Source organism: Manacus candei, unplaced genomic scaffold (genome assembly GCF_025592945.1).
Source record: "Manacus candei isolate 608988 ecotype Guabito, Panama unplaced genomic scaffold, ASM2559294v1 h1tg000015l, whole genome shotgun sequence".
Classification (NCBI taxonomy): Eukaryota; Metazoa; Chordata; class Aves; order Passeriformes; family Pipridae; genus Manacus; species Manacus candei.
Window position 1 is genome coordinate 15554407 of NW_026138063.1, and position 23528 is coordinate 15577934.

Below are 23528 nucleotides of genomic sequence, written 5' to 3' on the forward strand. Positions count from 1 at the left end.
GGTAACAAAGCTTTCATTTCAGGTCCTGAAATTCAGCAGGGTCTTCTTTACATTTAGCCAGAATGCCACCACAGCTCAAAGAGCAGAGGTAGGTAGTTGGGGTCCTAAGGCTGAACTCAAGCTTACACCAGCTATTGATATATTCAAGTCTAAGCAAATCAAGAGAACACCTAATGTTTATGGAACCTATGGAAGACAAACATTTACACTCCAAAAACCTTCTACTCTGATAAGCAGACTCTTTCCTAGTTTCTATGGAATGTAAACTTTCACTAAAAGAACATAATTTCATGAAAAGCAAAATCTAACAATATGATCATTCAACTCATATTCATTACTCCAGTCACTTTTGAGAGAAGACTCTAGCTAGATGTGCTTGTTGACTTATCCAAATCAGTATTTATTAAACACTGGAAAAAAGTAGCTCAGCATTAATCTATCAATTGATAAAAGCTGTTTAAGATAGTGCTACCTACTCATAAAACAGTACGTTTGGGTGAGAAGCAAAACTGATTTGTTTTGCAGGCACAAGAGGTGAACAATGACAGAACTGAAAATGGAGACTTACTAACAACTATGCTAATGGAATATCAGGATATGATTTGGAAAAGAAAATTTCTCTGGTGCAAAGCTTATAGAAAGAGTGGGACCTAAGCTCATCTCTAAATCACAGACAAAATATGCAGGACTTAAAATTCATTACCTTATGTTCTGCACAAACCTCAATTACTGGTAACAAGATACTTATAATACACAAACAGATACACACAAGTATCAGCTGCTTTGATTTCAACATTAACTTTCCTAACACCTCATTTGTGTCAATACTCCTTTGATCCAACACTTTGGAAAAACTCTTCTACAAGTGTAATTCTCAGGTACTCTTGCCATGCACATGATGTGAACTAAAATTAGGGCTTGTTACTCTCCATATTCACCTACAGACCAAAGAAAAATGAAGAAAGAAGTCCTCTGATGGGACTAGATGGCATTAACAGAGGTTACAGGATGGAGCCTGGGACCAAAGTCAGGCAGAGAAAATAGACAGTAGGTAAGATACAGTTTAACTATGACAAGCTAAAATTTATTTCCACATCCATTCATATTTTTTTTTTGCAAAAATTTTGGGAATACTTGTACACAAGCAGAAATACTCCTCAACATTGTAAATGCTATAGGCACTTCATTACTACTGTTAAAAGACAGACATCATCTGGGATAATGACAAGGGATGTGACACAGTGTAACAGTGACACAGAGGATTTTTTTGATCTCAGTGTGTAATGAGACAAAAGCTGTATTTAAAAAATTTAAAACATCTTAAAAACAAGATTACAAGTAATAAACAAAACCACAGAAAACTCTGCATAAATGTTTGATGACACAAAGATTGTCATTGGAAGTCCTTTATACAGTGAAGATAAACCTCTTTAAATGTACTTAAACAGAACCATATAGAAGTACATCTGTGGAGAAACACATTAAACATTTAAGATGATAATTTTGAAGTAAACAATGCATATAATATTGCTTCAATTTTACCCATGTTGATTAACCATTTTATTAATCCTGAATTTGTTACAGACTTAAAGCAGTAATTCTACCTCTCCATTACACATACTAAAAACACCCCACAGCATATGTTCAGATTACTAGTAATTACTTCAGATATTTAGGGAAAAGACAAAGTCAGAGGCAAGCACTTAAATATTTGTAAGAACAAGATCACAATTCATATAAAAAAGATGATATATAGAGGATTTCCACAAAAATGAAACAATGCTTCCAAAACACTGTAATCAGTAAAAAGATAATAAAGAAATTTCTATTAACTGAATTTTCATGAAACCACAACTAAACATTTTTTCCCATAGATTTAGTTAGTGCTTGTTTTCCTTGGGATATTTCAATTATCCATTTTGTTTGCTTCCTATATTAGTGAGCTAACCAGCAAGATTGTCTACACCTCTAGTTAACTGATATGAAATCCATGTCTTTGTACCAAATCTCTCTGGATTAAAAATACACGTCTCCATGATCGTTAACAGAAATATAAATAAAAAATTATTAATGTGGTTAAATTTTAATATTATGGTGTAGAAATTATGTACAGATTATTACAGAGCAGCAGACTTAGAGATACAACAAAAGTCATAAAGAAAACCTGAATTAGAAATGTTTAATACAGCGTGATGGAAAAAGCACATTGTAAATGTTTTACACACTCTTCATTTTAGATTAAAAACCAAAATAGTTCCTAAAAAACACATTGACTGTGTTTTTGTATACAATATTACTTAGAAAACATTTTCCTTATCTTGACAGTAAACTATGCAGTGTATCAGACTTACAGGTAAGGTCACCCTTTCAATTAATTCATTTATCTATGGAAAAACATTAAATTAGGGTATAATCTGCACCACCACACTTCTATGCTCTGCTAAAGGTAACATTTATTTGTAGCAGATACATTTTAACGTAGTGTCTCTCCTTTCAGTTGTAGAATATGTGCAGTAAGACTGACCATTGCCTCCTCCTACAGCAAAGAGCACAAATCAAACCCACACTGACCTTTGCAGCAGACAAACTAAACAAGTCATGTTGTGATTGACATGTTCCGTTCCTTTGCACTGAGCATATGGCATAAGACACACACTACTTCAACAAGTTCAACAGACAAAAACCTTCCAGTTTTTATTTGCCTATTCTCTGGACTACCCAGTCCTGCTGGCAGAGGGGACAGCGATTATTCTGTTTCACCCACAAGGACATGCAGCAGTTGTGGAAGGAATGATTGCATTCTCCCCAAACCACTGAAAGAGAAGAAAGAACACGTTCCAGTCACACTCAGCTGTTCAATCAACACCTACAGCAAGGTCCAAACTATCATTATCAAATATTTACAGCCACTGGAAGCTTTAGAGACAAAACAGGTCATCGCTAATTTATCCACTGAAACTGGAGTATTATGATCATCCTGAAGATAATCAGTTCTCTGTCAGCAACCTTTTACTTATTTCCAATTATGTAAAAAGGAATTGCATATATTCTCACCTTCCTGTATAAAGTGACACAGTTTTGTGAATGTATACACACATTTATCAGTTCTGTCCAGGAAATAAGTGCAACTATCTAAGTTCTTCCCTGTATCTTCCCCAGTACCAAAAATAAAAGGCAATGCACTACAGACTCACTATCACAGAAGAGGGTCAGCCCAATTCTCATGGGAAATGTTCCCACTGAGATGTATGATACCAAGGAGCCACATGTGACATAGTATAGAGCCTTAAAATGGGACCTCGGACCAGAATTTATTCACAGGCTACAACTGTTTCAACACAACAAAAAGTGTTATCTGTTGCCATTTACTCCTGAATAGTACTAGTTACTTTGCTTTTTTCCCTTATTAGCTCATTTTCCCCACAAGAACAGAAGGGTATCAATCCAAGGAGTGCTGTAAATCATACATTTTCCTCTCTATCTTAAATAGGACACTTAGCAAGCCAATTAAGATGTCTAGAACAGGAAAATCCTATTCTCTTTAAAACAATCATCAAAACCCAACAGTGGACTAAATTTGAGACAATATACTTCAAGACACAAAGCACAACGGCATGGAAAGGTTTTCCACTGGTTTAAAAGTTGTCTTAAAGGTTTAAAGCAAACTCTTTGAAACAGTTTTCACTGTTTCCAGATTGAACATGTCACAATTAAGATTTTCTTTCGCATACATTGGTACTGAAAGTACTTTTATGCTTAAATAGAATTATAGCAAACTCAAGTGATTGCACTTTTTAAAAAGAAAAGTGAACAAACAAGCCATGCCTCCACTATGTCTGAATTAAGAGTGGGAAAAATACCACTTTGTAACCCAGACATACATGTATTTCAGAACACTGGATTTTTATTGCTGTTACCACTGTGCCTTCTGGCGTGCACCTCATAAGAAAAAGTAGCTTTTTCCTACCCACTTCAAAAAGGCACATTAGGATCTCCTCAAATATGCTCACACTGGAAGTTAAACCTCTCAGATGTGTACATGTTGACAGCAAATTTGACAGCTGTGTACAGGTTTACAGCACAGTTGACATGAAAACTAATTTTATTAGTGCTCAAAAACAAAGCATAAAGTATTACTAATGTAAAAAGATGACATAATGTAGAATGAAACACCAGTTTACTTTTGAGCATTAATAAAATCAGTATTCCCTTTAATAAAATCAGTATTCCCTTCAAACTTTAAAATGCACCATACTGGGAGAAGCTTCAATTGAAAAACAAGCGAATGAAATCACTACATACCAACACAATCTTCTTGTTTGTTTTCAGCTTGACATCTAAGACAGGCATCTAAAAGTAAACAAGAACAAGACTCAATTTGATTCTCAGGATTCCATCTTAAGAATAGGTTTGTCAGAGGAAAACATAAACGCTAAAACAAATTTACAGAGGTAAAAATCATAAGTTTTGATATCTGGTTCAGCCCTTTAACATTAAATAGTCCCTCCTAAATTCTAAAACTGTGCAAATGACAATGAAATAAATATCTGAAAGAGATCAGAAGAACTATAAACTGCCCAACAAGTTTTGTTTATTTTCTATTGCTTTAGTATTTTCATAACTTTTGCTGAAAAAAAGCCTTCTCCATTTTGTAGATATAACAACCAGCAGATTTGTGCCAAGGCACTCAGGCATCTTAAGAGCAGAGCAAGCACAAAGCCAAACCTTAATTACAGGACTTTGTTTTTCAGATGTTAGCATCTCCTTTTAAGGAAATCATTCACAATTTTGAATTTTTAGGCTTCACATCTCTCACCACAACTCCCACCTCCTATTCCTTTTTATAGTAATTTTCTTTAACAAGTACCTGCATGTAATTTTCACAAGAATTACACACACATGCAAATATAGTGGTAAATTTGATAATATAAATTAACATATAAACATGGAACAATATCTAATTAAAAATATTTATCATCTTTATGCATTCTGGTCTGTGGCTGCAGGACTGGATGGCAGGTCCAGGACTCAATAAGATACAGAAGTGACAACTTCCAGGCTTCCCACTGTGTCACACACACACAGTGGAAAAATGGCTGTGTTTCTCCTTTGCCCTGACATGGGCTGCCACTGCACATATCATGCACACCAAAAAGTGTTCCAACAGTTCTGGGAGCAAACACATCACCATCTCATGCAAAGAAAAGGAAATAGTTTAAACAACTGTTCTGCAGGTTGGATCAGGCCTACCTGTCACTAGTTGGACCTTACTCTCCTAGAAGACAGAAACATAACGTGCTACAGGAATTTAGATTTGAGCATTTTTGCTCTCTCTGCCAGACAGGGCCAGTACTTCTGTTCTAGATTCATCTGCCCAGACATTCCTCCTTTCCTCAGGTAACAAAGAACAAAGAAGAGAAAACTCTGAAACAGTTGCCCTTTCTCACTGAGATAAAAGCAGAACAGTGAACAGTTTCCTGTTGTCTGTTCCTGCACTTTATATTTCCACAGTGGTTAAGGGCCAAGGTGCAGGGAAAATTCTGCCAGACTGCTCAACTATCCTGATCCCTGGGAGCACACTGATCCGGGCCAGGGCGGAAAGCTGCGGCAGACTGGGAGTCACAGGAAAAGCAGCTGTCCTATCTAGCCCCGGATCTGTATTTTTAGATAGAGAAGCAGCACAGAGCTGAGGGTAGAAATCAATGCCACCATACCAAAGTAAGCTGTCCCCTTCTTACATCATAACCCCAAGGGTGTGTCCGAAAGGGTAAGGAAAGCTAAGTCAGTACTGCTGCAATCCTGCCCTCCCCAGTTGACACCTGCATTTTTGCTTCTTTCCCTTGTGCACTTTAAGACCACGTTGGTTCAAGGAGTTAAACTCAGTAGAAAACTGAGCCAGCTAACACCTCCTTCCCTTGCAAAAGTCAAACAAACTAACTTTCAACAAGTGCCAGTGTCAGTCTGGCACTGCCCCCAGCCTAAGGTTACTGCAGACGCAGTGGCTCTACAGGAGCCAGGCCGGGTCTGGCAGGGTCAGCACGAAATTACCCAACTGAAGTCAGTAACGATCAAGTTTCACGTTCTAACAACGCGGTTTGTTCTCAAAAAATGGCTCCCAAATTTTTCTGCTAGTTTCGGATTAAAAGTACTCCCTTGGACTAGCTATGAAAAAATATAACCTTGTAATTTTTTTTAAGTTTTATAACAGCTCTGGGAAAGATTTTGTTCATCTAAGACTTCTTTTATAGTGTCCTGGAACAAGCTAGCTATAATGGGATAAATACATTTTTAAAAATATTGCTTAACATGGCAATGAAGCCAATTTCATTTTTCCAGGGTGGTCTCTGTTTACCATAGAAAAGCAAATAATCTAACATGCTTATGTTCAAAGGTGAATCTCCCACCATTTCAGTGTGATGCATCTTTTTTCCTCTAGTACACCCTTTTGCCTCTTGTTCCACAGAAGGTTCTCAGTAAAAACATATATGAGAAATCACAGCACTGCATATTTTGTCTCATTTCTGTTAAACCAAATCCTGACTGGATTTGCAGTATCATGGTTCCTGGACCCAAAAAAGCAAGGAGCTCTGGAGGGAATCTTGAATCATTTGTCCTGCCAAACTGTACCAAGCCCGATTAAGAGGACAGTTATATCTAGGATGACTCAGCATAATAGTAAAAATCGGATTCACAAATACAGCAGAGGAAAAATTTGAACAATTTTTGAAGAACCAAGATAAATATCGTATTTGCAAAAGACGTCAGAAAAACCAGTAATGTCTGTCAAATATGAGGCTGCTTTGAAAGAGAGTCTCTGGAGTTCAAAACCAGGTAAATTAATCCCTTACTTTTCAATAGATTTCTCAGTATATTCATGTGTGTTAAACAACACCAGTAATCAGGAGGCTTGTGGAGTAGTGTTAAGACACTATGGATTAACAGATTTGAAAAATGAATTTATATCTACATCCGCAACGGCTTCTTAAAAAAAAATAAATTAAGAAACCCAAACCAAACCCAACAAAACAGCACAAGCAGCAGCCCCGCACATGCAGCACTCGACTCAGCTCGGCTGTAGCTCGGTGCTGGCGGGGTTTGCCGGCAGACCAGCACAGCCCTCAGCCGAGGGCGGCCCTGCCCAGGACGGGCCGGGCAGAGCAGCACGGCCCCCCGGGCCCGGCACAGCCCTGCCGAGGGACGGCCGGCCCGGCCCGGCGCTCTCGCTGCTGCCCCGACAGCGCCGGAGGGGCCGCGGGGCTGGTGCGGCCCCCGGAGCGCGGCGGCCCGGCCCCCGCGGGGCCCTCCTCCTCCTCCTCCCGCTCTGGGGAAGGCGCGGAGGAGGAAGCGGAGGCGGGAGGATCAGCCCCCCCTCCCGCCGGAAACCGCGTCCCAGCGCTGCGCCCGCCGAGCCGGGGCGGCGGGCACGGCCCGGGCACGGCCCAGCGCCGGCAGGGCCCCCCCGCCCCGCGGCCATGGCGGCCCGCCCGCCGCTCACCCATGACCTGCACCCGGCAAATGGCGCAGGTGTCGCACTCCACGTCCCAGCTCCACATGGCCACCGCGTTCCACTTCTTCAGCGAGAACATCTTGTCGGGGCCGCCCGCCTTGGAGCCCGCGGAGCCCGGCAGCGAGTGGGGGGCGCCTGGCTCGTCCCCGTCCTCCACATCGGCCATGGCGGAGGGGCGGGGACGCGGCGGCCGCGCGGGGCGGCAGCGCCACCCCCCGGCGGGAGCGGGAACGGCCGCGCGGAGCCAGCGCCGGCCGGGCTGGGAGCGGGAATTCCGCAAGGGAAGGGTGGGCAAACACTGGAACGGGCGGCCCGGGGAGACGGCGGAGCCACCGTCCCTGGAGGCGTTTAAGGAAAGGCTGGACGTGGCACTCGGTGGTCTGGTTGACGTGGTGGTGTTGGGTCACAGGTTGGACCAGATGATCTCAGAGGTCTTTTCCAACCTAACTGATATTGTGAATTCCGTCTTGGATTCCTCTCAAAGTCTCCCGTCTCTGGTTACACGGTAGCAATCTTTCTTGGAAAATGGTCCATTAAATACACCGACTTTGAAAAGTCGGAGCAGGACAGTCTGAATTTACTTGCCAGTTTATCAGCTTGAATTTGTGAGGAGACAAAAGAAATCAGCAGAAAAACAGATGAGTTGTGAAGCACTAGAGAACTAAAAATTTTAAAGGTAATTTTAAAGTGGCCGATTGCATTAAAAAGTAAAATGTCTACATATACAACTACATACACCTTAAAAAGTGGAGTTTCAAAGTGTGCATAAGAACAAAGCTAAACAATATACACCATTAGTTTAAAAGACAATAGAAATTGATATTTATTTACTAATCTTTACCCAAAAAAAAGATACAAAACTGACTTTTCCAATATAGCACCCTGTCTCTTTAACCCTACTTAAAGTTTGCTAAATACTGTTGATTTCATGTACAAATTAAATTTAAAAGATACAATATTCTATTTGAAGTTAGAAGAAACAAATTAATGGAAGTTGTAAGAGCTAAAGTTCACTTTTTTCCCCTTTCTCAAGACTTAGCAGTATTTAATCTACACAACAGTTCTATGACACTGCCAAACAAATCAACTCCATTCAGAGCACCAACAAATCATTCGCGTGGCTCAGAAACATATGCAGTACTTACATTTTATGTAGTCTAGGACATTTCCATGCAGGTAGACCCAAAACCATTTACATACCAGCCCATCACACACCCCAAGCAGGAAGGACCAACAACAGGCCATAAGAGATGTGCATGGACCACACAGGTTCACCTCAGCTTATCCACAAAAATGCAAAATGCTTAAGGCAAAAGTGTTCTCTAGCACTGATTCTGACCCTTGTGTGCACACACATCCACACACTCCCCTCCCCCTTTAGTTTCTGATAAGTTCACTGTAGGTTATCAGGTCTCTGATCACACTGCAGAAATCTCAGTATATCCACACTGGTTTAGGTGGTTAGGCCAAACTTTGATCATCAGTTTGCAAAGCTGAATTACTCCAATCACACTTACATTGTTGGCTGAGGCAAGATCTGAAATGTGTACTGGGTCCCACTTGCACAGTAGAAAAAAATTCAGTTGATTCTCTATTCATTAACCCACTATTAGAAAAGTCATACCAACCAGTACTTATCCTCACTGTTCTGCACTACGACCACTCCAGTCCTGTAGACTGTGGTGCTAAGCTTCAAAAGCTAGGCTGGATTGCTGCTTACTAACATGAGAAATTTTTACTCTCACTACCACTTAAAAAAAAAAACCAACCCTAGTATTGGTGCTCAGTAGAAATGCTGCCAAGTTGAGTTTTCAAAACACTAACATTGGTTGGTTGTGCCAATGTACCTTCAATAAAAACTGCTGCTGATTGCCACAGCTGGGTTATGTATGATGGAAAAGGCACAGGAATAATGATGTGCAAAAACACAGTATAAATAAGGCAGAAAGTAAAAAATGAGATATTTTAAAGGAAAGGAAGGGCAGAGACAGAAGTTACACTTCTTAATCTCCTTTTACCATTCAAAATCTAATTCCATCCAAATATGTAGTTCTGCTTGTAACAGAAATCTGTAAATCAGCTCTTAGATGATAACAATAAAGTAATATGTAATATGTAAATACATAGGTAAATTTTGAAATTCATTTGAGAAAAGGCAATTTTGGATAACACAAATGTCACGATCTGTAATCAAGCCCCAATTTTCTTCACATTGAGGAGCTAGAGAATCTTTATTTGTAGAACTCTAAATACTCCAAATTGTAACCGTTCCTACCTTCAGTGACGCTGAATATAATCAGTGTTAAAACTCACATTGTTTTGATGCTCTAAACGTAAAATAATTTCCTGCTTGTCTGGTGTGGCAGAGTCCAAGTTACTGAGAATGAATCGATCTCACAATGAACTATTGCCAGCATAGAAAAGGAGTACATGGTGCATCCAGCCAGCTTTGCAAGTGCTGTAGAGTAATACAAAGTGTGGATAGAAATCAATCCATTTCATATGTAATCACACATTTTTTTTTAAGCCAAGGAAGATTTTCTGCAAGACTGAGTGCACTTATATAGTTTTAAAGCATTTTTAATGTTTCAACAGGACATCTAGCAGATGTCAAATTGACATTCCTCATGAAGGATGTTCTCTGCATACAGAGAGTATTATGAGCAGTTGTAGTGCAAGTTAATCACAGCTTCATCTCAATGGCCTGGACTGCCTTGACTAAGGGGAAATGACCAAATCTTCCTGGAATTCCAACTCCTGACACATTTCCAAAGACAGTTAGCAGAGTAAGCCACACACCTTGGCAGTGGCTTCCATTTTGTGCACCTTGGCAACAAAAATATGGCCTTTGGTAATAAAGTAAAAAATAAAAATTATATTGATCTTTGAGATTTCATATTTCTACATTAATCAACTATCAATTCAGAAAAACCTATAATTTCCTTGAACATTATTCAACAATCTTTTGCTCTTACCTCAGCTGATTCAGACTTCTCTCAATCCATGCTGTTCAATTCCCTTTACTAACTCCATTATTTTAACTCATCATTCTTTTCTGTTTTTTTAAACCCTTGTGGCACTCCTCAATTTGAATTACTGGGACTAGGTGTAATACAGAAAAGTTTAAATTTAAAACTGTTTTTGTAAAACTTGAAAAGAAAATGTATACGTAATTTTCCTTTAACAGTGCATTGTATTTTCATCCCTTTTGCATGAACACTTAAAATTTGAATGTATGTGTTCCTAAAGTAAAAACAAACAAACAAACAACTGAGACTTAAGCATGTTTAACTTCTGCTATGTAAAATGTCAACTGCCATTTTTTCTAAAGAAAAAAAAAAAAGCCTGAGGTGTTTTTTTTGTTTTTTTTTTTTTTTTTTTTTTTAATTTACACAATTTGTCTTGTCATCTCTAATTTTTTTAGCAAAAAAATGCAAATCTTTTCAGTTTTAAAAGCAAACTATGACACAGGTTAAAATTATGTTTGGATGCTGTCAAAATGTCACACATGCAAATTCAAATATAAACCATATTTAGATTAGCAGTGAAAGTAGAGCAAATATGATACAGGTACCTTTTATCTCTGCATACCGCTTTACAGAAATGATAGTTTCCCAACTAATAATTATTTTCTTGGCTATTTGATCACCTAAAGAGCTGTATAAAAATTTTCAAGCCATTTGGAGAAACAGTTCTGGAATTCACCTGTTACCTACAGCCACACATGACACTAAGGAGGTTGCAACGGGTAAGTGGCACAAACCATGACAGCTTTTCCAGTGAGTTTTCTCTATGTAGTCACTGTCCTTACTGTAAATAAAAAAACATTATTTCAGACTGGGCATTTTCTCATCTCATTCACACATAACTGAAAACATTCCAAATAGAGTATCTAAATATGAGAACTTGAACCAAGTTCCTTTCAGCCCATCAAGTGATTGTTCAGCAAGATTTAAAGCTGCTCAGCCAATTCTGTGCTGTAGAATGGGAAAAAAAAAAACAACTTGTGAATGGAGACATTTGTAACAGTAGGTATCCAAACCCGAAATATTGTTTTCTATTACACAATCTATAATCAATTAATTTACTGTAATAATTTCACAGGAAGAATCCAGTGTAATTCATCAAGGACTGATTCTGGGTTCTGATTGTCTCTATGTCAAAAAATACTCAAAGCTCCAAGTGTTTGACACCCAACTTACATAAGTGCCATAACAGTGTTCTTTTCATACCCCTACTCCCATTTAAAATGAATACAAAGACGCATCTTCATCTTGTAAGAACATTTTCATTCTCTATACACCTTTCTAAATGCTGAATATTGCACACACAGTGGTTTGAAAGCATGTACAATGCCTTTCATAGATTTTCATGAATCTTTTGAGAATGGAGATGTCTAGAAACAACCTCATTTTGTTCTTTTTTTTCTTCCTTCTTTCCTCTTACAACTTTTTGAAATTTTTGTTGTTTTTTGTTTTTCTTTTCACAGTTTGTTTACTCCAAAACATAGAATTCAAAATTATTTTTATTAAAAACAAAACTGTTATGACAATGTCAGTTTTATGATAATGCAAAGAACAGTTATGTAAGTATGTGTGTATCTTGGCCAACTAATGCATGTGCTGGACTGTATTATCCCACTTACTGTTTGTTCTGTCAATAGACTAACATATATCAAAACACTGAAGGACTGTGTCCATTTATCTGCCAAAGAAAATAATTTAAGCACAGTTCTCTGCCAAAACTATTTGTTAAACTCTAGATGATCTGTGTCTCTCTCTGTGCCACTTTACCAATAAGAATATGCTACACAGGACTATGAATGGCCAGCACTAAAACTACTGCTGTGGTTAGAGCTGAGACTTGGGCAGGACAGTGGGGCTGCAATAGAGGAGGAGAGCACAGGAAACAGAACTGTATCAGCACCCCTGACAAACCCACCTGGAGTAGTTTTAAGGTTTTACTGAAGCTGCCAGATGCAATTGCCAAAAAGGAAAAGAGACTTCAAACGTTGGAATGTACACTTTCTGTGAAACAGAAGCATGAAGCTGGTGTGCAGAAATACAAAAGAAACCACAATAGGAATTAGGGAAACATAATAGCATTTGTGGAATAAACTGCATACTTTTACACTGGGAGGGCCTCAATGGGAGACTGTGAGAAGAAATCACAGAAATATATTGCTACCCAGACTAGCCAATGGAGATAAAGTACATCCTCACCATTTCCCTCCATTCCCATATACATATGTGATTTGGCATGAACTTCACTGAAGTCCAGGAATGAGCTCAAAGACAGTCAGATTCTTAAATGCACTGTGCTTTACTCATTAAGTAAAACAAATGAACATTCATGACATGTAATGCATAGAAGGGAAATCCTTATAAGTTTATAGGAACTTATAAGAAGTTATAAAAACCCCTTAATGACCTCTGCATGGGAACCTTTCTACTTTCATGGGAAAACTCTGTGTCACAAAAGACTAAATAGATCCTGACTTTTTTGAGCTGCTTTAATGAAGTCTAAGCCCTTGGAACTTCTCCATTGTTCATACAACATCCAGGCTCATTCCTCTCTCCTGCAGCAGAGATTTAAAGCCAATGACACAAAGACCCTCGATTGCTTTAGAAATTCTACACTGTGTTTTTGTTTGCTAATTGTTTTACTCTGGAGTAAAACTCAGCTATTACTGTACCCCCTGAACAGTGTTAATTTTCAAGTTAGAGGCCTGTCTCATATTCCATTTATTAATTTAAAAAACCCGAGGAGATAAAATGATACGTATTTTAACTGTGGTTATGGTTAGCTGTTTTGAGAATGGAGCTACATTCTGACTTGAAAACTGAAAGCCAATTTATGTTGTTCTGTTGTTGTGCGGGGGTACAACCCCTGCCTATTTTGGAATATTGACATTTCCTATAAATTTGTCTTATTTTAACACCTCACCGATATATGGATCCTGCCTTGTATCAGTATGGACCATAAGCCACTGTTAGCAAATCCTGCCCTCCAGTCAACATCACACTTCCCTTCCCCTCCTCAAAAAAATAAAAATACCAGCAAGAGGAGGCACATATAAACTTGCCTATGGAAACTCCCTTTACTCACATGTTTAACTTCCTGGAAGGTATTGCACAGGTGAGCTTTATCTCTTCATCCTCCACACTTGCAGACGTTACATCCTGTGTGCCATGTCACAACATGTCTTGACTTTGACCCACATTTCTACTTTTAGATTTTGGCCAAGGTAGTGCCAGAATAAATGCATATACAATTCAACTATATACACAAATAATAAAACCCCCAAAACTCATGTAAATGTCACAACATGACAGAATGGAAAAACTTGACTGGAACCTGAATCAACTACTCAGGAAGACACTAAATTAATTATTTTGGTTGTCACAGAAATCATCGTATGTTTTGTGTTTTAATAAAGTTATGGAGTGTTTCAGGAACTTGTCCTTCTGCTTTTTCCACTTGTACAGCTTGATGCTTTATTTCAGATTTCATATCTAGGATTATTTCTGTTTCAGTTTTAAGATACTTGTAAAACCAATATGGTAATCTGCAACATGTTTAGTCTAATTTATACCAGGGTAAAACACCTAGGTTAGAAGCAAAAGGTGAGCAAGGGAAAGGTACAGGACTAAGCACAACTTGTGAGGTAAATTATAAGCTATAATGCATCATTTTAATATCACAGAATCACTGAATCAATTAAGTTGGAAAAGATCTGTGAGATCAAGTCCAACCTATGATCTGATGCCTCCCCATCAACCGGACCATTGCACCAAGTGCCTTGTCCAGTCTCAAACACCTCCAGGGATGGAGACTCCACCACCTCCCTGGGCAGCCCATTCCAATGTCTGATCACCCTTTCTGTGAAGAAAATCCTCTCATGTCCAACCTGAACCTCCCCTGGTGTAGCTTGCGAAAATGAGAAGACTCAAATGTACAAATGCTGGCACAAACCTTTTGGCTTGTACTGTCACCCTCTGGGTGAGATAACAAAACGGACCAAGAATTAGAAAAGGCATTTTTGCCTGCATCAGGCACCTTTTAAATACATTTGAATTATAGAGGTTACAGGGAAATACTTCTTCCTCTTGGACTTTATAAGTTTGCATTGCTATAAAAACATAACACCTTGTCCTCCCCCAGCACTGAGAGACTGAAATGTATATACTTACCCCCCTTTCATTAAGTAAAGGTCTGTGGATGAAATGCAACGAAATTGTCAGCTCTGAGCATTACTGTAGATCACTTTATTCATAAAGGGGAGTTTCCTTCTTACTAATTTTATCTCTGTTCCCTGCTTTTTGCTTGTTTCTGTATCCCCTGGCAACAGTGTCACAGAGAGCAGGAAGAGCAAAGGTTGAGCAGGGGGTGTCAAACCCCAGGAGCTCCCAGCCCTGGGCTGCTCCCAGCTACTGAGGTGACCCTCTGGTGCAGTGCCTGCTGCCCTGGGGGAAAGCACTGCTGGAATGGGGGTCTGGCTGGCTTTGGAGCCTTCTGTTGTTAAATGCACCCCCCCCATCTTCTCTCTCTGCTCCCAGACACAATGGAGTCTGTTACTGAAACATCAACCTGGAGTAAAGCAGGGGGTATCTTGGATTTTTTGAGAAATCAGAACCAAATCAAAGTCTGCACTATTTCAGAGGGACCAGATAAGAGATTTTTACCTTTAAGTCTTGTATTCAAGTCACACTGTAGATTTACTTTGGCTGTTCTATGATTCTCTCAGCTTTTTTCCCTGTGTACGAAGAATGATCAAAAACAGAAGATGAAAATGGGGAACAAAAAGCAAACTAAATTGTTTGATTGGATTCAAAAGGTCACATAATTTATGTTTCTAAAATCAGTGTAAATATTTACATTCTCTTTTTGGTGAAATTGTTAGCTAGACTTCATAGACAACTACCAGAGCATTTGCAATAGTAATTATGCTAAAATAATTATGAACTCAAACACTTAAAAATCTTGATCATACTTAATATGATCTTCCATAGAACTTCCATAAGATTTATATATATGGACGATTTTGTTATTTTCTGTAAATATTAATTAACATAAAAAACGTTTTAAAAACATTTCAGCAAGGTCATCTTATTGCTTTTACTTAAAAAAAAAAAAAAAAGGCAACCCAAAATAGTCTTAAAAGTATATGCATTTTCTGAACACTGCAGCCACTGAATCTTTTTAAACCTTACTTACAAACAATTATTAACTTTTTTTGTCCTTGATTTAAGTATATAAAGTGCCTTTTTAAACTTATATTTTAAAATTCAGTAATTTAGCTAAATTACAGTCTATATTCCCAGTCCTTACAGCTCTACTGTCAAACTCTGATTAACAGTTGCTTACATTGATGAATCTCAGGAATACACAAGTATTTCAGCAGTAATCTCATCACAGCTGAACACAGTAACACTGACAGAGCCTCCTTACTGCTAATAAAGAATTTCTGGTTTATTTAATGTGTGTAAATCATATTAAACCTTTTTTAAATATTCTCTAAGTATTTGTAAGAACCTTAAGTAAATTGTCTGTTCTACTGGAAGTTGCTTATTACTGGGAGCTTATTGGCCTAATTTTGATTTCATATGGATACTCTTTTAAAAACAATACTGATTTTGTCCTTATCAAACGATTAAATGTTGCAAACTTTGTAGTTTAAAATACATATAGATGATCAGAAATTAAAGATGTCTTCTACTTTTCTCATATATTATTCATAGAATCATAGAATCATTTAGATCAGAAAAGAGCTTTAAAATCACCAAGCCCAAGTGTTAACCCAACACTGCCAAGTCAACCACTAAACTGTGTCCCTAAGTGGCACATCTACAGATCTTGAATGGGAATGCCCTTTTCAAGTCACAATTTAGAGAAAGCTCAGGCTAATGGAACAGTTAGAGAAGGCAGAATACTAGCAGTGAAAAGAAAAGATCACTCTGCTCTGATCATCACAGAATCCTTAGAATACTTCATGTTCACAGGAAAAAATTCCTCCTGTGCTTCCAATTTCATATTTAAATTCTTCTGCTTTCTAATCTCTGCTAAATGAATGTAGTGATCACACCTATGGGGCCTTAATACAGTTTACCTCAGATTAGTCAAAATTATTCTGAAATTGCTGGAAGGTTTGCACTGTAACTCCTAAAAAACGCTTCCATACCAGCAAAAAACAACAGGTCAGTTCTCTGCACAAGGAGACAAAACATCTCAAGACATTAAAATGTGCTTGTATAAAATTATCTTATAAAAAACCGCCATAAACATAGGAGGGGACAGCAGGTGGCAAAAAAGTGTCCAGATTACATAAAAAAAACCCCACAACAGCAGATTGATAAAAGTAAACACTTTTTTTCCATTTGCAATGTATTTAAAATAGTTCAGACAAATTCTGTAGCTGCTGCTGGTACATAGGACAGGTAATGGAAGACAAACCAGCAAGCAGGAAAAAAAAATTAGTCATGTAACACTAAGAACTCAGTAGCAGGCATCCCTCAACACATCAGACCAATCACTGCAAACTTCTTAAACTGCCAAAGCACCAAGACTTCTATTCATGCTGTTACACCACACGGTGAACCAGCACTTCTCTCTCCAGCCACTGATCTCAGAACACAACAGTGCTCTCCCCTCACCTTAATTTTGGTGGTTTTTATTTCCCCCCCTGCCAACGAGGTTTCTCTTTATATCCAAGTCTTGTACATAACCCCCTATTTATTCAGTCTCCAGGTAAATGCCAACATTTTAAACAGCTAGGGCTCACAATAAACACACAGCATCTCAGGTTTGTTGTCATTTATTTCTGAGTTATTCTCAAGCAATGTTACAAAACATTTTAATGTCTTGATACGAAAATAAAATTTAAATAAAAATACATTCAACAATACATCATCATAATAAAAATTAAAACTTTTACAATCCTAACAGAACAGATTACTGAATAACATCACCTTTCTAGACTAATCAAAACAAAGGCAACTTTTATTATTAATCATCCTACTTGTACCTAATTAAATTCTAGAACATCTACTGAATTTTAAAACATTACGAGAAATCAAATCCTAATGTTCACAAATATTCAATGGCCTCTGTTTTTTATTTCAATATTCCAGTACCAAAGAAAAAAAAAGTGCATATTAAAAAAAACCAACAATGTTGCAAGAGTATACAACTCAATTTTTCATAAATTTGACTTGGAAAACAACAGGAAATGGCTCCAAGGAACAGACAATTTGCCACAGGGTTAATCCACATATGACAAAACCTAACTGACACTCAACCACATTCAGCTTTGTTTAATGGCAGCTTTTGATTAATGGCAATTAATCTTTACCTTTACCTTGGCAAAACACATTTCTTGGCCTTACTGTATTCTCCCCCAATTTTAACAGTTGGCAAATAAAAGTCCCTTCAAACACATCAAATCTGTAAAAAAGGAAAAGGCAAAAACAGCTTAGGTGATTAAATGATTGTGATGTTGCAGACACTACTACTGAATCCTGGATATTCTAAAATAGTTTGCTATTAAAGCAAATAGTCATTCTAACAGGTTACATTCATTTCAAAAGAGATTTCAATCCTGTCTTGCCACCTTGCTTCTATTACAGAAAGCCTCCCTACAACAGTATAATAAATGTATGGTAATTTAAACACCTTACTGTTTCAAGCATTGTGGATTTCTATTCTAAGGTACATTTCTAATTAATCTGGCCAAATCATGATTGGAAAAACAAAGCAAAACCAAAAACTAAAAAAAAAACCCAGCAAAACAACAAAAGACCCCACAGAAAATACTCCAAAAATAAAAGTACCACAAATAACTTTTATTAAAAATAATATTCCAATGAGTACCATTGTATTTAATACTGATGAAGCAAAGTTGCCACAGTAATACCTTTGCTTCTTCCTGGTTATATACATATATGTTTTCTCAGCATAAACCTAACTTTTCAGATGAAGTAAGCAAAAATTAATCTTACTAAAGTCGGGAATGCCAGTTTAAAATTGTGTTAAGTGGCAAATACAAATCCACATAACTAAAGATACAAAAATATTCACTGAAGCATTGCTTAAAGACAAAACAATGTTGATCATTCAACTGATCATAACAAGCAGATACTACAAAGTATCTAAAAATAATCTGGGGTAGTCCAGATATCTAAAGTGCTTTGAGTGATTATAATAGAGATTATTTATTAGATTTGTAGTCAAAAGTTGAGCTGGACGTAGTTATTACTTTTTATAAAAACAAGAAATATAACCATACACAGGATGATGTTAATTGATCAGTACTTAACCACAATCTGTTCACATTTACATTTTTCTATCTGTAGGCAAACCTATTTAAAAAGAATGTTACTACCCTGCATTTCTTTTTAGATTAAGAAAAAATATGTACCTTAAAAATGCTAAAGAAAATAGATAGTGGTCTAATGTCACTCCATATATTACTCACCCCAAATGTAAACAAGAGTTACAACTTAAGTTCCCTGATTTCTTCTTTAGTACTTAATAACATAACTAACACTGGTATCTGCTGTCCAGATTATTTGCAGCATATACTGCAAGATTTTGTAAAACTTCACCTGTAGATAAATCAAGTCCTGACAACACCTAATACAAGGAAAAAAAAAAAAATTCAATTGTATCGAGTGTGAAGCTTTTCCATGTCATGGGATCCTGGGATTTCTATTTCAAGATCCTTATCAGCAGGGCAGGCACTCATGGTAAACTCATGCAAGTTTGCAGTGTATGTATTGAGAGATGTAATCCAACCAACAAATGCAGTGTGGATTTTCTTCCATTAAAAAGCTTATCTGTTTAGAAAGTTCTTTCCAATAAGACAACAATGGCAAAACAACATTTAGATTTATTCACACCTCTTACTCAAAGAACCTGGAACTTCAAGTTCTTCAGCAAAATGAGAATAAACCTTAAAGACCAGATTTCCAAGAAGATATTTTTTCTATTAAATATTAAATAGATTGTCAACACAACAAGCATTTACGTTCATTCTTAAATACTTTGCAAAAATGCTTATAATGAATTCAAAAAAACAAACAAAAAAATGAAACAAAACCCCAAAAGGTTCTAGAACATTTCCAGTTTCTTTTTTTTTTCATCCAAGTGTGCCACAGCTTGTTTTGGTTAGGAAACTTTTCCAACAATTGGATTTTCTCTGCAAAAAAATGAAATATTATATGTAAATATTTTTAAGGTTAACATTTTCTTTCTAGTTCTCATCATACAATTTTAGTGTATAAAAAAAAAATTCTACAATTAATTGTGAAATTCCATGATTTGCAAAAACCTCATTTACTTTCACATGAGACCTCCAAATCAAAATCAAATTTTCCAAACAACTTGGGTTAAACACTAACCTAAACAAACCAGACTGGGGTTTGAGCTTTGTTTTTTTTATTTTTCTGCCTGGTGCATCAATCCTTACTGGTGCAAAGAAGAAATCTGAAAACTTGCTACGCTGTTCCACAGACATAAGCCAGGACTGAAGAGAATTAAAGAATGTGCTCTGGAACAACAAAGTACTCCAAAGAACAAATGGGGTTTTTTTTAACTTCACCAGAAATAGTGTTTATCATTGAATATGGCAAGTGAAATACAAACAGTAAACCTACTGCCTGAAAGAGATGTTTCTGCAGGGTAATTTTTACAGTTTCATACAACTTGATATTTTAATTATTTCTTATGCAAAATTTTGGAAAAAAATTTAAAAGGTAGGAATATAGTTACAGATAAATTTTGGGTGCACTTCAGGTGTTAAGTTGCAAGGAAACAGTCATTGCACCTACTTAGAGGAATCTCAACAGGAACACAGATGAATGCCAGACCAGAACTTTTATCTTCTAACTGGTAAAAAGCTGCACTACTACAAATGATGTACCTTATTTTCTCCCTGTCTGTGTTGTCTAACTCTATCTTCATTATCTCTACCCCAACAAGCCTAGCCTCGTTCTGTGATTTTTTTTTTCCAAAATACACATTTATCTACGTCAAAATTACATGAGATACTTACTCACTACCATATTTAGCACTAGATGATCTCTTCTTTTGGTATTTTTCATGCGATTCATTCAGCTTTTCTACTATATCTATTATCTGCTTCAGTGTATGAAAAGTTGCTACAGAGTCTTCGATGGTGAAGTTTGAATAATCATCTGGCTCCTTCCGTGGGCCCTGATAGACGGCGATGCTTCCACAAGCCTCTGTAAAAACAACCACAGTCACCCCAATCAGAATTGCCTCAATTAACAAACACATTTAACTCTTATATAAATGGTAATTGCAAGTTACTCTGGCTTATACGTAAAATGGAAGAAGACAAAAGCAGGAGACAGCATCAACTAGGTGTATTTCCAGTTCTCTGGGTTATTCTCTGTTAGTTGTGTTCGCCGCCTGGAGCATCCACCTCTCTCCTCTTCACATGAACAGAAGCCCAATGCTTTCTTGCAACTCAACCACGTTCAACAGAATTCACCACAAAGTCAGGAAAGGGACAGCAAAGACACAAGAACAACCTGCTATAGTTGCAGTCTCTCTGCTTAAACTATTAAAGGTGTTACATATATGGAAATTCAATTAAACAATGTGCACAGCTCATATCTACTGTAAAGGAATGACAGAAGAATGTCAGACACCAGTGCACTGAGAAGACAGGAATACAATCTCCTGCTCTTCTGTTATTTTCAGGTAAATTATTAAGCCTAAAGAATTAGAGCTGAATAATATCAGTATAATTCTTCTGAATTATCATTTGAGTACCTTCCAGCTTCTGTAGTTTAGATCTGTTGATAGTGAAGAGTGAGTAAATTCTTTCTGTCTCTCTGTCTCCATCAATCTCAATTTGTGTATCAGCAGGAACATCTCTAAAAGGTGAACAAAGAGACAGGTAGTCAAGATAAGTAATTCTTGAAAGCAAGTAAAAACTGATTCTTTTTCAATATACACAGCCTTTTAATATACTTATCACTCACACACAGGTTCACAAAACATAGTCTGTAATTTATGCCACCTATCCAGTTAAGGATAAATTTATTTTTAAAAAAGATCAAAGCATTTATTTGTTTTCAGAAATCAGCAGCTGACAGAAAGGCAGTAAAGCATTACATAAGATGTTATTCATTTTTCTGACATACCTACAAAACACAAATGATTTATCAGAATCTACATCCAAGGTTACTTAGCTGATTTTCTTAAACACACTTTTAAGAAATGTGAGGTTCAACTGAAAAAGTGACTGCATAAAACAAGGTCATTGGGGAGAGAAGACTTCCAGGCTGAACTCTCTGCAGCAAGGTACTTTAATTATTTCATATAGATGATCCTATTTCTGCATTCACCTTGGCATCTGAACTAAATCTACTATTCTGCAGAAGAAGAAATCAACCATTGGATATTTGTGATTTACATGCTGAACTGATTACCTTTATTTCATACAGCGGCTGACAAAGTGACAGACAGTGAAATCCAGTCCTTTGTGCCTTACACTAAGGCATGTTTTTAGTACATAACTTGCTGAAGTAGATAGGGAAAGCCTTGCTTGCATGTTTTCAAGCCCTAAAGTGAATCCCACATTTCCTACAGACCCCGTGCACTGTCCCTTGAGGAAGCAGCACTTACGCGGTGCAGCGAGCGCAGCCCACGCTGTTCTCTATCGTGGCCTTGCAGCAGAGCCAGTTCCCGTTCAGGAAGGCAGATGGGTGGTAGAAGCTCAGCCTCTTCTGGTTGCACCTTGTTACCCGGCAAAGAGCCTCTATCCACTCACTTGCTTCCACACAGTTATTTGCTTGGATATAGAGTGGCTTTTCTCCATGAAGGACCTGAAACATCTGTAGAAGAAACACATTATCCTGCTCAGTGAAAACATCCGCTTACTGAGCAACTTTGAACGTGTTCAGAGAGATTTCAAAGCTCAGGCAATTCAACGTCAAATTGAGACAGAAAGCGAGACAAGGGAGAACTGACAGACATTTCACCTCTTTCAAATACACAGACCTACTTAGGAGAAAAACCCCACTCAAACAGCTCCCTGTGTTCCATCTACACCACCTCCTCATCCAAACAAGAATTCCTAAAAGAATTAGAACACGATGCATTTTCTGCCCTCTTAAGTTACGTATCTTTAAGTGTGGCCCCAGACTTCATGAAGCATGACTTTCATCCTTCCTATCCTGAGAGCAACAGAAGACTCCCAGAAGTCTCTCCTTTTAAGCCATTCTCAGCCTTAGCTGGACTTTTATCAACTTTTATCACTGTCTCAGAATTCTGGATTAAAATAATAGAAATAACTGATATGTTACAGGACCAGAATGAGGCTGTGAGCACAGACAACTGTGTGAGCTGATGAAGGTACTGAAGGAAGTTCTCATTGAAAGGAATACATACATATCTAGTAGAACATAATATAATTAAAAGTGCTCTGTAATAAGGTCATGTAGTTTTAACCTTCATTCCAGAAATTTGGGAAGGAGGACAGAAGTCAGAATCAGTCAGAAAAGCTGGTGCAGATTTCCTTATTTCCAGGTTAACAATGTTCAGAGTACTTGGAGATACTGCACACAGCTTCTTATTCTTGATCCATTAAAAAGACTTTTTGCTGAAATGTTTGGTAGTGGGGTTTCATTACCCTTATAAAGTAATTATAATCTTTTTTTATTTAAGGAACACATCAAGAATTACATATAAACCATCTTTTGACCCACATTTTTCTTGTTGAAGGAGCTCTCATCAAGTTTCTCCACTGCAAGGATGTTTTTGATTGGAATAGTGAAAATTGGTTCTTTATCTGTAAAAAATTGTAAACAGAGGAGTGAAGCAATGTGTCAGAACTGTTTTAGAACCTCAGTGCACTGACATTGCAGTTCAAGCTCTCAAAATATGCATTTTTATTATTGAGAAAATAGACATGAATCAGAGAGAAGCATTTATTAATCAAGGCAAAGGTAACTAAAATACATCATAGGTATTTTAGGAAAAGAAGAAGATG

At 37.4% G+C, this 23528-nt stretch overlaps 3 protein-coding genes across 8 annotated transcripts in view; all 3 read right to left on the reverse strand.

Moving 5' to 3' along the window:
• Positions 1 to 17177, reverse strand: part of GRK7 (G protein-coupled receptor kinase 7) — a 43020-nt gene extending 25843 nt beyond the window's left edge. Inside the window, exons 1-3 of the mRNA XM_051781951.1 lie at positions 15193 to 17177; positions 11213 to 12555; positions 8653 to 10353 (exon numbers count right to left, since the gene is read on the reverse strand). The gene's annotated coding sequence lies outside the window, so the exon portion shown is untranslated. The remainder of the gene's footprint in view (positions 1 to 8652; positions 10354 to 11212; positions 12556 to 15192) is intronic.
• RNF7 (ring finger protein 7) lies at positions 1058 to 8654 on the reverse strand. Of its 2 annotated transcripts, none has more exons than XM_051781968.1 (3): positions 7496 to 7714; positions 4303 to 4350; positions 1058 to 2813 (listed from the first exon to the last, which is right to left on the reverse strand). In XM_051781968.1, exons 1-3 carry the CDS (start codon positions 7671 to 7673, stop codon positions 2695 to 2697), a joined length of 345 nt encoding a protein of 114 aa, XP_051637928.1. In that variant the 5' UTR covers positions 7674 to 7714; the 3' UTR covers positions 1058 to 2694. The 2 variants fall into 2 exon arrangements, with proteins under 2 accessions (XP_051637928.1, XP_051637929.1); XM_051781969.1 differs by having other exon boundaries at positions 2757 to 2813; positions 7503 to 8654.
• A 119-nt stretch (positions 17178 to 17296) lies between the features above and the next one.
• RASA2 (RAS p21 protein activator 2) overlaps positions 17297 to 23528 on the reverse strand; it is a 46788-nt gene continuing 40556 nt past the window's right edge. For 3 of the 5 annotated variants that reach the window (XM_051781937.1, XM_051781935.1, XM_051781938.1), the window contains 5 exons: positions 23245 to 23327; positions 22163 to 22371; positions 21305 to 21408; positions 20559 to 20748; positions 17297 to 17950 (listed from right to left, as the gene is read on the reverse strand). In XM_051781937.1, the coding sequence (XP_051637897.1) occupies positions 17848 to 17950; positions 20559 to 20748; positions 21305 to 21408; positions 22163 to 22371; positions 23245 to 23327 (689 nt within the window). In that variant the 3' untranslated portion in view covers positions 17297 to 17847. Of the gene's footprint in view, positions 19704 to 20558; positions 20749 to 21304; positions 21409 to 22162; positions 22372 to 23244; positions 23328 to 23528 lie in introns of all 5 variants that reach the window. The other 2 variants (XM_051781936.1, XM_051781939.1) reach the window with 2 other exon arrangements.

Coding starts and splice junctions, on each gene's coding strand:
- RNF7 (XM_051781968.1), bottom strand. CDS start 7,673: ATGGCCGATGTGGAGGACGGGGACGAGCCAGGCGCCCCCCACTCGCTG. Junction 4,351..7,495: donor TTGCCGGGTGCAGGTCATGG/GTGAGCGGCGGG, acceptor GTTTACTTTTAG/ATGCCTGTCTTAGATGTCAA. Junction 2,814..4,302: donor CAAACAAGAAGATTGTGTTG/GTATGTAGTGAT, acceptor CTTCTCTTTCAG/TGGTTTGGGGAGAATGCAAT.